This window comes from Dendropsophus ebraccatus, chromosome 2 (assembly GCF_027789765.1).
Source record: "Dendropsophus ebraccatus isolate aDenEbr1 chromosome 2, aDenEbr1.pat, whole genome shotgun sequence".
In the NCBI taxonomy this organism is placed as follows: Eukaryota; Metazoa; Chordata; class Amphibia; order Anura; family Hylidae; genus Dendropsophus; species Dendropsophus ebraccatus.
Window position 1 is genome coordinate 151,698,030 of NC_091455.1, and position 13,643 is coordinate 151,711,672.

At 42.4% G+C, this 13,643-nt stretch overlaps 1 protein-coding gene across 3 annotated transcripts in view; it reads left to right on the top strand.

Moving 5' to 3' along the window:
- TNS3 (tensin 3) overlaps positions 1-13,643 on the top strand; it is a 190,756-nt gene that overhangs the window by 112,072 nt on the left and 65,041 nt on the right. For all 3 annotated transcript variants that reach the window (XM_069958542.1, XM_069958543.1, XM_069958545.1), the window contains exons 14-17: positions 1,996-2,071; positions 7,692-7,821; positions 9,299-9,364; positions 11,285-11,389. In XM_069958542.1, the coding sequence (XP_069814643.1) occupies positions 1,996-2,071; positions 7,692-7,821; positions 9,299-9,364; positions 11,285-11,389 (377 nt within the window). The remainder of the gene's footprint in view (positions 1-1,995; positions 2,072-7,691; positions 7,822-9,298; positions 9,365-11,284; positions 11,390-13,643) is intronic.

Consider the following 13,643-nt stretch of genomic DNA (forward strand, 5'->3'; position numbering starts at 1 on the left):
GCCTAACAACCATTTGAAATGCCATGCACTGAATGACTGGCTCAGTTTGATGTAACAGACGCTTCTTTGTGTACAGATTCCAAATGTAGGTTTGCTTTTCCCTTTGACTCTTCACATTTTCATATCCTTTTACACATTTTCTAAATATTACATGTTGATTGTAACCTTTTATATAAAAGAACTGTAGCTTTCCACTGGTAAATAACCTACTACCTGCCTCCTGATATGGCACATACTGATATTGCTTGGGGAAACTGCATCTTACTATACTCTGACCCCCACTTCAGTGGTTTCTCTTCTTTATAGAAGGAGATTTGATGGGAGGCCCCGTCTATAGATTCCATGGGCTTTATTGGCTCATATAAACAGGGTTTTGTCTTATAGTTTTTCCCCTTAGACAAAGCCAGTTGTCAATCCTAAAGGAAAAACTTGTATAGTTTTTTTTGTATATTTTGGCACTACAAAAATTCATCAAAAACGCAGTGTATTACTCTGGTATAATATAGTGATATAAACAAAATGTTTGCCTCACTCCTCCCTGATTCCTTCCATACCTCAGTGATACTGCAGACTCCTAGTTAGTTGGGGATTAGCAATTCTCCACAACCTAGAAGTGGTCTGCCTTCTTTTATGGATGACAGGTCTACTTTAAACTGAGATTAGTGATTTTTTTTTTTCTTTTAACACATATTTTGCTTTTACCATTTTTTCCTACTAATACTTCTGGTTTGCAACACATTTCTACTTTGTATTCATGCTTATCTGTAAAGAGGACCTGGTGCAGCCACGGCGGAATGAAATATATGCTGAATGACTTTCCAAAGCTTATCAAAAAAGGGACACTTCAAACACAAATGTATTGTCCAAAGACAAAAACCCTGTAGTCTTTGAGATTGCAACACAGTCGTAGGAAGTTTCCCAAGAATGTATTACATGCATAATGTTGTGTCCTGACCACAGGACTGGCAGCTGTTATCTCAGGTCATCAGACCCCCAGTCAGGCCGCCCTGATGTACATTTAATACACCCTTGTGATTTAATAATAACATTATGAGATGTGATGTCACAGATATTCCTGCCATCACAGCTGACACCCCATCAACAGATATTCTAACATCTTGTTACCTTGGACCTCTGGGAGCTCTACTTCAGGGCACAGTATGCCTGGCGATAGAAGAGTAGAGCTCAATGAAAAAATAATCATACATCCCATTCCCATAGACCCAGTTCCTCATCAGTATCAGAAATAGTTCCTTCCCATACCCCTATCTGGTATCCTGAGAGGATAAACATGAGCAATTATTTCTCAAACTATTACTAATAGGGCCTTTTTACACTGAGCAAATTCGTCGAAATCTCACCTGCCTCAGTGTCAATCATTATGTCTATGGGAGGGTTAGCATGCCTCCACTCTTTGTGGCTCTCAACTCAAAGAATTCTTTATGCGGAGAGCGAAAGAAGCGGAGGCACACAAGGCCTCCCTTAGACACACTGTTTGAAACTGAGGCAGGCGTGATTCTGCTGAATTTGCTCAGTGTGAACGAGCCCTTACTCCTAGATGTCATAATGCTGAGTTTTTGGGGTTTTTTTTGTCCTCCTGTCACTGAATATGGCCCCTTGACTCCTGAAGACACTACACCAGACCAGTAAAAACTTTTGTCTATGACATAACAAGTTTTCTTTTTTTTTTTGTGAGCGTGCCCATTTTACTTATCGCCCTGCACTGCTTTGTTATGTGGCTGGCAGCTTGGAGAACACCTATACCTATTCAAAGGCTGAATGGAGTGTTGCAGTCTGGGCAGCTGTGAATTCGCTCAGCACCCCTTCATTCCTCAGTGGAGCATGGTCTGTGTTAACTGGCTGGCCTCTTAGGAAGCAGCTCTCTGTTGGTTAAGCAAGTGCTGGTTACTTGTACTAGCAGAGAAGAGGGGGAAGCATTTATGTTACCTGACCACCACCACCCCCTGATATTTTATTTTCTTTCCTATTGTTCAGCAACGTTGGACCAGGAAACCAAAACAGATTAAGCATTGCTGTAGAGCCAGCTCAGCTCATCAAGGGGGACATTATGGTAAGTGGATGCAACACATGCCAATGTGATGTTAAGGTTCAAATGGGAATTGTCCATTGGCAAAAAAGCTTCTGTTTCCTCAAAATAAAATTGTCTGTTATACAAATACTACTACTGTCACCGAAAATTGTTATGGTTATGGTCAGATCAACATTTTTGGTGTCAGTAAATCGTGTCTGTGATTATTAGGCTTAGGCAGGGTTCACACTTCATTTTTGCAGTTTTGTTTAACATATCCATTTTATGGGAAAAAATTGGATGCAAAAACAGATGCAATTGTGTGCATCCATTTAAATCCGAAACGAACCCCTCCTTTCAGAGCTACTTTATAATAAAGATGGTAAAATGTGTGTGTGGGTCGGGTGGGGTGGGCAGTTGCAGGCAGGGGCGTAGCTAATGTCTCCTGGGCCCTGGTGCGAGAGGCCAACTTGGGCCCCCCCCCCTCCTTTCACGACCAAGTGATGCTATTGTTGTGTGTGTGTGTGTGTATATATATATATATATATATATATATATATATATATATATATACATACACACACAGTGGTGCCTTGGATTATGAGCATAATTCGTTCCAGGACCGTGCTTGTAATCCAAATCCACTCTTAAACCAAAGCAAATTTTCCTATAAGAAATCATGTAAATGCAGACAATTGGTTCCGCACCCCAAATATATTTATTATTCTGTACTGTACAGTAATGGAGAGGATGGGAAACACAAGGGCTGACAGAGACTGCAGGGAGCATGAAGGAATGAGCAGGGCAGATGTGGGCACAGTATAGCAGCACTCTCTGTGCGGGGAGAGAGGGGTTACAGCTATGGAGAGATTACCTCCCCCCCCACAGTCCTGTCCCCTGATGTAAGCCCCAGCCTGAAGGGGATCTGCTATGATTTGGAAGGTGTTTAGAGTACAGTGCTGTAGACCCCGCTATGCAGGCCATGCCCCTTCTCCACTCGCGCTCCCACCCAATACAGGAAGTTCTTAAACCAAAGCAATGTTCTTAAACCAAGTCCAAGTTAAACCAAAACGCTCTTAAACGAAGTTACTCTTAAACCAAGGTACCACTGTGTATATATATATATATATATATATATATATATATATATATATACACACACACACCAAGACAGATATTACCTATTACCGCCATACTGTTACCGACCAAATCCTGTATACTGAGACCAATATTACCAGTAATACCAGTATATAGGGAGGAAACATTACCGCCACACCACAACCACTACCATCACCACCATATTGTTACTGACCAAATCCAGTATACTAAATCACCTCATCCAGTCATATAGAGGTGGCCCCAGCTCTACACAGGCTCTATACACCATATACATTACAGTGCAGATATATCAGGTGACTCACAGGAGACGTCTTTTCTGATCGGAGTTCTTCCCTTTTCATCATCTTCTCCATCTGCCCTGGGCCGTTATCAGAACTTCTCCAAGCCACGAATCCACAGAATCTGCCAGACAGACATATTAGGCTCCTCACTCTGACACCATCTCCATCTCTCTACACACTGCACATCTGTACTGTCCCCTTTACACCCTCATTTAGTGGGTAGCCCTGACTCTATGTGACCCCCTAATAATATATGCCCCCCTCTGTGTATTCCCTCTCCCCCTATGTTGCCCCCCCAAATAGATGGCCCCCTCCCTTATAGATGGCCCCCTCTACCCCCTCCCTTATGGATGGTCTCCTCTCCCCCCACCCTCCCTTATAGATGGCCCCCTCTCCCCCCCCCCTCCCTTATAGATGGTCCCCTTCCCCCCCCTCCCTTATAGATGGTCCCCTTCCCCCCCTCCTCCCTTATAGATGGTCCCCTTCCCCCCCCCCTCCCTTATAGATGGTCCCCTTCCCCCCCTCCCTTATAGATGGTCCCCTTTCCCCCCCTTTATAGATGGTCCCCTTCCTCCCTCCCTTATAGATGGTCCCCTTCCCCCCCCCACCCTCATAGATGGCCCCCCTCTTTCCCCCCACCCTCATAGATGGCCCCTCTTTCCCCCCACCCTCATAGATTGCTCCTCTTTCCCCCCACCCTCATAGATGGCCCCCTCCTTCCCCCCACCCTCATAGATGGCCCCCTCCTTCCCCCCACCCTCATAGATGGCCCCCTCCTTTCCCCCCACCCTCATAGATGGCCCCCTCCTTTCCCCCCACCCTCATAGATGGCCCCTCTTTCCCCCCACCCTCATAGATTGCTCCTCTTTCCCCCCACCCTCATAGATGGCCCCCTCCTTTCCCCCCACCCTCATAGATGGCCCCTCTTTCCCCCCACCCTCATAGATTGCTCCTCTTTCCCCCCACCCTCATAGATGGCCCCCTCCTTCCCCCCACCCTCATAGATGGCCCCCTCCTTTCCCCCCACCCTCATAGATGGCCCCCTCCTTTCCCCCCACCCTCATAGATGGCCCCCTCCTTTCCCCCCACCCTCATAGATGGCCCCCTCCTTTCCCCCCACCCTCATAGATGGCCCCCTCCTTTCCCCCCACCCTCATAGATGGCCCCCTCCTTCCCCCCACCCTCATAGATGGCCCCCTCCTTTCCCCCCACCCTCATAGATGGCCCCTCTTTCCCCCCACCCTCATAGATTGCTCCTCTTTCCCCCCACCCTCATAGATGGCCCCCTCCTTCCCCCCACCCTCATAGATGGCCCCCTCCTTTCCCCCCACCCTCATAGATGGCCCCCTCCTTTCCCCCCACCCTCATAGATGGCCCCCTCCTTTCCCCCCACCCTCATAGATGGCCCCCTCCTTTCCCCCCACCCTCATAGATGGCCCCCTCCTTTCCCCCCACCCTCATAGATGGCCCCCTCCTTTCCCCCCACCCTCATAGATGGCCCCCTCCTTTCCCCCCACCCTCATAGATGGCCCCCTCCTTTCCCCCCACCCTCATAGATGCCCCCCTCCTTTCCCCCCACCCGTACAGGCTGATAAAAAAAACAAAACTTAACTCACCTGACAACGCGCTCCCACGTTGATTCTCACTCCTCCTGGTCTGTCCCCGGCTGCTGCGCGGCTGCCGGGGGTGTCGCGTCTTATCCCCGGCAGCGCGCGCATCCCAGAACTCCCTGCGCGCCGGAAACCGGAAGTCAGGGCCCAAGGCGCGCAGGGAGTTCTGGGATGCGCGCGCTGCCGGGGGTAAGACGCGACACCCCCGGCAGCCGCTTAGCAGCCGGGGGAAGACGGAGCCCGACTCTTGTGACCGCAAGCAAAACAATGCTTGCGGTCACAAGAGTGATTGATCGGGGGGCCCCGCGGGCCCCCCTTGTGGCGGGCCCGGTCGCGGCGGCGACCCCCGCGACCACGGTGGCTACGCCACTGGTTGCAGGTTGAAATCACTTTAAAAAATTAAAAAATATATATATTTAGCATAAACAGTAGGACCTTTTTTGATTATGCGGTCTCCTTTGTGGGAATCTTTCACTAGGTTTATGCTGCTTCACGCTGATTACAATGATGTATTACTGATATAGGATGAGAACAAGCACTGTGCCAAACCATTCCCCCGCCCACAGGCTGCTGATTGACAGCTTGTCTGCCTATACAGCATAAACAGCTGCCAGTCAGTTACCAGTAGATAGATTGAGTGGATCCTCATGAATTTTATGGACTACTAAGCACATGAACAGAATGAGAATGCAGAATACTACTGCCCTATACTCTGTGCCCTCTATGACGAGAAGGGTTGAATTCAAAGATGTTTTTTTTTATCATTGATACTTGTTTATGCTGCCCATTGATCATAAACCTAGCAACAGTCTCTTTAGGTGTTCCCTTGTCCTTCACATTTTAATATACCATGAGCTGCCTATGCCCCCCCCCCCAAAAAAAAAAAAAACAAAAAAAAAAACATTTTATTGGGTATTCAGACCAAAAAGAAATACAGAGCATGTCCCAAAACCAATATGAGACAATTGTTGAGAACAAGTGCAAGTTGTTCACCTTGAGATTAAGGAACCCGAAAGAACACCCCCACATTCAAAGCTACCTATGTTTAATACTGTTGTCTGAGCAAAATAAAAAATTAAGGACAGCAGGGAGTGGTGTATAAATAATAAACAAGTTGTACTCATTTGGTCTGGCCCCCAGCTGCTACTCCCTGGCCTCCTCTTGTCTCCTCTATGCCCTGGTTCCTCAGTCATCCCCATAGGTTATGCCCACCCAGTTAATCAGTGACTGAGCGGGTAGTTACTATAGTGATGTGAGTCCTCAGGAACCAGGAATGGAGGAGACCAGCAGACTGCAGGGAGTGGTGGTGCAACAGCTGCTGGGGACCAGGACGGGAGAGCATAGCCTGTTAATTATTTTACATTCCTCCTGCTGTCCTATAATTTTTTTATTTTGCATGGACAACACCTCTAACAACTTTTCAGTAGATAAATAGTTACCTCAGGAACTGAAAGTTTGCTGTTAATTATCTGTTATTGTTTCCGGGTCATTTAGAATCCTGCTGATTTTCTGTTATCTTTTACTGCACAATGTAATTCTTTTACTGCACAATGTAATTCTTTTACTGCACAATGTAATTCTATTATCAATAATAATACTGGTTAAATTGCTGGATTGCAGCAAACAAGAGGCATGGCTATAATGGAAGGATTACCATACTATACACCCAATAGCTCATACACCTCAAAATTACAAAAAAAAAATAGACTGTTCACATTTGTATTGGGGGATGTATGTGTATTGCATCATACATGCATTATACATCCTGCCTTCAAATATATTTGTAATTGGTCAAATTCTCCAAAATATACCTCTTATTTTACAGAGAAAAGAAGCTGTTTCTTATAAGGAATATATGTACAGCCAAAGATGGTTTCAAATGCCCAAACATTTGGTTGATATTCACTCAGTATATTTTGGTAATATTTGATTAGACAATGTGTTACTTGCTGACTCCATTTAGCTTAAACCTATGCTGTCCAACTTTTAAAATGGTTTTATGATGGTTGTATAGCCCAAGTATGCTAGACTACCCGGCATCCTGAATGGAGGAGTACAAAGCAAGTTGTGAAACATCAAATACATTCCAACAAACATAGATCTTCTGTTGTCAGGAGGAGGATGTAAACAAATATCTAAAAACCTTTATCACAACAGATATTGAAGTTTTATCTAAATGACTTCAAAGATATTGTCTGAAGGAATGGTAAATGTGATAACAGATTTTACCAAAACCTGAAGGCCCCAAACCCAAGTCTAAAGAATAATACATTGGAAATGCTGTTAAAAAAACCGCTTTATTTTATTACTATTATTTTTTATTTTAATTTTTTACCAGATACAATTCTAAATAATGTCGCTCCATAGTTGTTTCAAAATATACTTATTTATTGCCAAAATACATATTTTATTTCCCATTTGGAGATTTGGAGACAGTGATTGTATTTTCTTCTGAATCACATTGTTGGTTACATTAATAGATTTCTTTTTGTACACACACACTCCTGAAATCCAGAGTAGTGTAACCCACTAATAGTCCAATTGGTTGTGGTTAAACAGACAAATATATGTAATAAAAAGGAATCATGGAACAATACCAATCATATTTCAGCTGACAAACCAATGGAGTTTATGTTTCTTTTACTTTGACAGATCAAATGTTACCACAAGAAATATCGTTCTGTAACCCGTGATGTCATTTTCAGGCTGCAGTTTCATACAGGGGCTGTTCATGGCCATCGACTGATTTTTGGAAAAGAAGAGTTAGATCATGCAAATAAAGGTGCAGTCATTACCATGATGTATTTATCTATCTATCTAGGGCCGCTTCTGCCATGAGGCGGAAAGAGTATTTCACCTTAGACGGCAGATTCTGCAGGAGCGGCATAATGCAGGTTCTGCAGGAGCGGCATAATGTTCCCCCTGCTATCATTTTTGTTAAGTTCACTTAACAAAAATGACAGCAGCCCTACAGCCGCTCACCTGTCCCACTGCAGCGCTGTGGTGAGTGCCCGGGGTAGCGCTGTGGCGATCGGGTCTCTGGGGCGGGAGGGGGGTGGGGCGGGGTCCGGGGGTTAGGCTTGCTGCGGGTCGGGGTGGGGGGTATTTTGGGCGCTAGTGAGGGGGCGGCCGCCTGAGGTTCGCCTCAGGTGGCAGAGACCCCAGGATCAGCCCTGTACCTATCTATCTATCTAGCTATCTATCTATCTTGTACTAAGCTCTATGAAGACCAGCAAGGCTTTAGTAAGCCATTAGTGTAAGAATATCACAGCTGTGAACTACCTTTTTAATGACTTTGTATAAGCGAATAAGCTGTTTGGGACATAGCAATATAAAGTTTTTATTGAATGTTGTATACATTTTATAACTAAGTATAGGGACAACATGGATCAGTTGCCATGGCAAAAAAAGTGATGGGGAGAGAGGTTGTTACAGTATGGTGCCCATACACATTAGAATTGATCTTCTGATATTATCAGGGATAAGGTTGGACCAAAAAAGCATTTGGTGTTTATGGTTACCCTTTATACTCAGTTTGACTGATAGACTCCTCTGGCTGTGGCTTATCTCCCAAAATAAAAAGGATCAGCCAAGTGAAATTTAACACTGCTGATTCTTCCCATGGAGGAGAGTCGGGAAGTGCCCCCCATAATGGTGGTACAGCTATACAGTATGTAAAAAGTAACACAACAGGTTAAACTATTTATCTTGTCTCAGTATCTCTTGTCTCTCACTGAAAGAGTAGTAGATGCTTGGAACAAACTTCCAGCATATGTGGTTGGTAAATCTACAAAAACAGAACTTAAACCTGTCTGGGATAAACATATATCTATCCTAAGTAAATAAGAAGGGAAATACTAAAAAGGGCAGACTAGATGGACCCATTGGTCTTTTTCTGCTGACAATCATCTCCTATGTTTCTATATGATGACACTAATATTATGCTTTATAAAATGGCTTGTCTAGGACAGGACCCTAGTAAATATATATGAGAAGAAATTCAGGAGGATATGAGCTTAATTTATGTGAAGCAAAGTCACCCATGTCTTGTAAATCTGTTTATGAGATAATTCTAAAATAATGTGGACAAAAACAGAAACTTTTGATGACAGATGCTGCTTTTTAAGATGGTGCAACCATGACTCATCCATTTCCTGATAAAACCACGTTACTGAATCATGTATTATGCTTGATAATGTGTAATGTGACTTTTAGGATTGCTTATGTTTTATAACTTTTTTTTCTTTTACATATAATAGATGACAGATTTCCAGACTTTGGAAAAATTGAGCTAGTGTTTTCCGCAACTCCAGAAAAAATTGTTGGTAGGTATTGTTTATCCATCTTAGTTTGGAAATTGTTCTTCTTTAATTTTATTTCTCAAATGTTTCTGGCCTGAGTCCAGATACTCTAAAGGTCTTGAAAGATTTATATTTTTTGTTGTAGTTTTCCATAGCGTGTAAAACAAAAATAGCTGGAATAACAAGATGAGAAATGTTTTGTTCAGAATGTATTACCTAAAGATTAGGAACACAGAGAGGCAGATTATTTATAAATGCACTTTAGTTATTTGCAACTGCAACAAAAAAAATTGGCAAAAAACTTGTGAGGAGTCTGTTAGGGCCCTATTACACGGGACGATTATCGTTCAAATTATCGTTAAATCGTTCGAATCAAAGCGATAATCGTTCAGTTTAATAGCAGTTAATGAATAACGACCGAACGAGAAATCGTTGATCGTTTAATAAGATCGTTCATTGAATAAGATGTCGTTCGGTCGTTTGCAGTAGTGACGAACGCAATAGCGACGACAAGACGACCGCAAGAACGATCATAAGTAACGATTATCGTTCCATGGAAATGGGTGAACGATTTCAGGTCGTTTGGATCATTTATCGTTAACGAGTATGTGAGCGATAATCGTCCCGTGGAATAGGGCCCTTAGGTTACATTCACACCTCCAAGATGGGATGCAGATTTCATGTTTAGATTCCACATCTGATGACATGCATCAGAAAAGAAAAACTTTTTGCTGTTAAAAAAAATAAATAAAAACAGTGAAATAGAAGCCCTATTAAAATGAACCTCTTATAAATACATGTTAAGAAATTATATATAATATATATATAATTTTTTTCCCCCTAGATCCTAAATTTATAAAACACGTTGTGCCTTCCACATGGAATACTAAAGTTAACAAAAAGTTACCTGATGCTAGAATTGCTGGTTTTTATTCACTTCACCTCCCAAAAAACATGGGTTAAAAAATGATCAAAAACACAATTTACCTGAAAATGGTACCAATAAAAGGTATAGCTCATCTTTCAAGAAAATGAGCCCTCTCACTTATCCACAAATAGGAAAAATATAAGAGGTTAGAGAGGGACCAAATATGGCAAAGGCCATTTATTTAGATGTAATTTTTTTAATAGTATTAAATGATTACAAAAACTATTTGATTTGGGTGACGTTGTATGGACATGCAGAATACATTGTATGGACATGCTGTACCCACTTCTGTATTCACAACATACATGTAGGAGCCGGGGGCTGGTACGGAGGTCGGACCCCCGCAATCTCTCTTGCTTGTAGCTCCTTATTCTGTAGATAGGGGAGGACAACTTTTTTAATAACCTTGCTCATTTTTCAAAATCTAACCTGTCTCACTTTATGCAGTTATAGCTCCATGATGCTTTAACATATGCTAGCGATTCTAACTTTTTTTTTCTTTTCATTTTTTCGTGACATATTTTGTATTTTGTTAGTTGCAAAATTTGGTCACTATCTTGGTTGTTTTTTTTGTGAAAAAACATCAAAAGTTCTTAAATTGGAAAAACTATCTTTCATTTTTCTCTTTTAAATAAACGTACGCTATTCAGCGTGCAGTGAGAATAACATAATACATGTATTTTCTGGGCTACTGCGGTTAGAGGAATACCAAATTAGCATTTTTTTTTTAAACGATTTCTATTGGCACAAACTGCCTAATAGAGCTGATTTGGGGCTTATTTTATTGCAGGAAGATGTATAGTTTAAATTGATATGTGTGTGTGTATATAATATATAATATAATATGGCTTTTTGATCTCTTATGATTTTTTTTCTGAGGCAGATTGACAAAACACAGCAATGCCAAACTTGTATAGTTTTTTGTGTGTTTGTATTTCCCATACAAAATAAACCACTACATAACAATGTCATTTTATTATTTTTGGGGGACCTAAACATAAAAACCTTTTCTACAGGCACTGCAAACCTTCAGAACAATCAGGGGATAACTATTGACTACAATACTTGTGATCCTTTGATACGCTGGGATTCCTACGAAAATACAAGTCTGAGTGGAGAAGGTTAGTATGGTGTCCTTTAAGGCTGAATTCTATATGAGTGTTTAGTTTAATCTTTTCAGTTATCTCTCTCCTTGGAGAAGCAGCATGAACTTATAAACAATAAAATTCCTTTCCCCTATTGGATATTGAGCATGTCTTGGTGTTAATGTCAGATATGACTTTTATGTTTTGTTTTTGTATAGTGCTAGGACTGAATTGCTAAAGCTGATCTTTCCCTAAACGTGAAAGTTATCTGTGCTGAGAACATGTTATTCAAACAATGCAGTGATCAAAACCAAAATTGCTTTCCATTCCCTCCTCTCAAAAAATTATTCAGGTGGCCTATAGTGGATCTGTCCATATATTTTTATTGCCTAAACTAGGGTGCATTTACCCAGAGATGTTTCTGACTGTTTCTTGAAGCCAAGTCCGTTCCTGGCTTTGGCTTCTGTGTAAATGCACCCTAAAGGCAGTGTACAATCGGGCTTTTTATCCTGAATCCGAAAATGCCATTCAATCCAGTGCGGAGATGAAAGAGAAATAAACAATACACGAATTAGAAGATTAAGCCCCTGGGGCATTCCTCTAGGCCAGGCATGTCCAAAGTCCGTCCGGAGGGCCATTTGCGAACTTTTACGGCCCCCCAGGTATCCAGCTTGCTATTATCTGCCTGTGTTATAAAGCATATAGCATGTAGCATGTAAAATGGTCGGCCCTCGCACATGTTTACTTCATCAAATTTGGCACTCTTCGAAAAAAGTTTGGACATGCCTGCTCTAGGCTGACAATTGCCTTGGACAGTTCTTATACTTCACTTTAAACCAACACCCCCAGGCCCGCCAGTAAGTGCGGGCATTCTCACTCCTCCTTCTTCCAACTGCCTTTAGAGACGAACTGCGCTAGACACATCACAGTTGGAGGCCACCGGGAAAAGAGCAGAAAAGCGTGCATATGCCGCAGGTGTCGTCACAAGCAATTGGGTCAGGGTAAGAGTACAGGCTTCTGTCTGCCACTGTAAAGTTAGTTTAGAGTGAAAAGGGCTGAACTGTACTTAGCTTTGGGGTCCAGAAGGCGGCCCTGTGGGCGTTATCCCCTAGTTTGCATATTTTTTATATCTCAGCCCTGGTTTGCAATAAAAAAGGCATCTATGGGTTCATGTTAAAAAACAAACAAATCTATTGTACATTACCTTTATTTTAGAGTAAACTCGTCAGCAGCTTCTTACAGCATAAAATAAAGGGGTTACTCGGTTCATTGTTACCCTAGCACTACCTTTCCAGTACTCACTGGTCCCTGCTTGATACATGGAATGACTGCTGAACCAATCATTGGCTAGAGAGTAGCTGAGCACTTATGTCTTGTATGTTGAGAGCAGGTCCAAAAAGTAGTGAGATGCCCCTTACAAATTGTGTATTGATGTCCACATTAAGCATTCTTGTATAAATATAGCAGTCTTAGGCTATGTTCCCACTTTGGAAACCTATCTGGCAAAGACAGACATCTTGTTATATAGTATAATTCTATAAAAAATAAATTAAAAATTAATCTTTCAAGTACTTACCAGCTGCTGTATGTTCTGCAGAAAGTGGTGTTGTCTTTCCATTGTGACACTGTGCTCTCTGCTGCCACCTCTGTCCATGCCAGGACCTGTCCAGAGCAGTAGCAAATACAGTGGTGCCTTGGATTACAAGCATAATTTGTTCTGGGACCCCACTTATAATCCAAATCACTCTTAAACCAAAGCAAATTGTACCATAAGAAATCAGTGAAATGCAGAAAATTGGTTCCACACCCCAAAAATAATGTTTTTTTTATTTTTATTTTGAATAACATGTAAAACAGATGAAACAAACATTTAGAAACAGCTAAATATGTGATATTATAGGTTACTGTAAGTATAGCAATCAGCATGTTGTGTATATTGTATAGTAAGTGCATAAAACAGCTGCAGCTTGTAGATACAGGATGGAACTGCAGATCCCCGTAATGCAGTAGCGTAGTACAATAGCTAGAAAAGAGAAACTTCTCTATACAGCAGTGTGAATGGCTGAGTGTGAGTGCAGGCACATTATAGCAGGAATGGAGAGGATGGAAAACACAAGGGCTGACAGAGACTGCAGGGGGCATGAAGGAATGAGCAGGGCAGATGTGGGCACATACACATAGCACTCTGTCTGGGAAGAGAGGGGTTACAGCTATGGAGACATTACCCCCACAGTCCTGTCCCCTGATGCAAGCCCCAACCTGAAGTGGATCTGCTATGATTTGGAAGGTG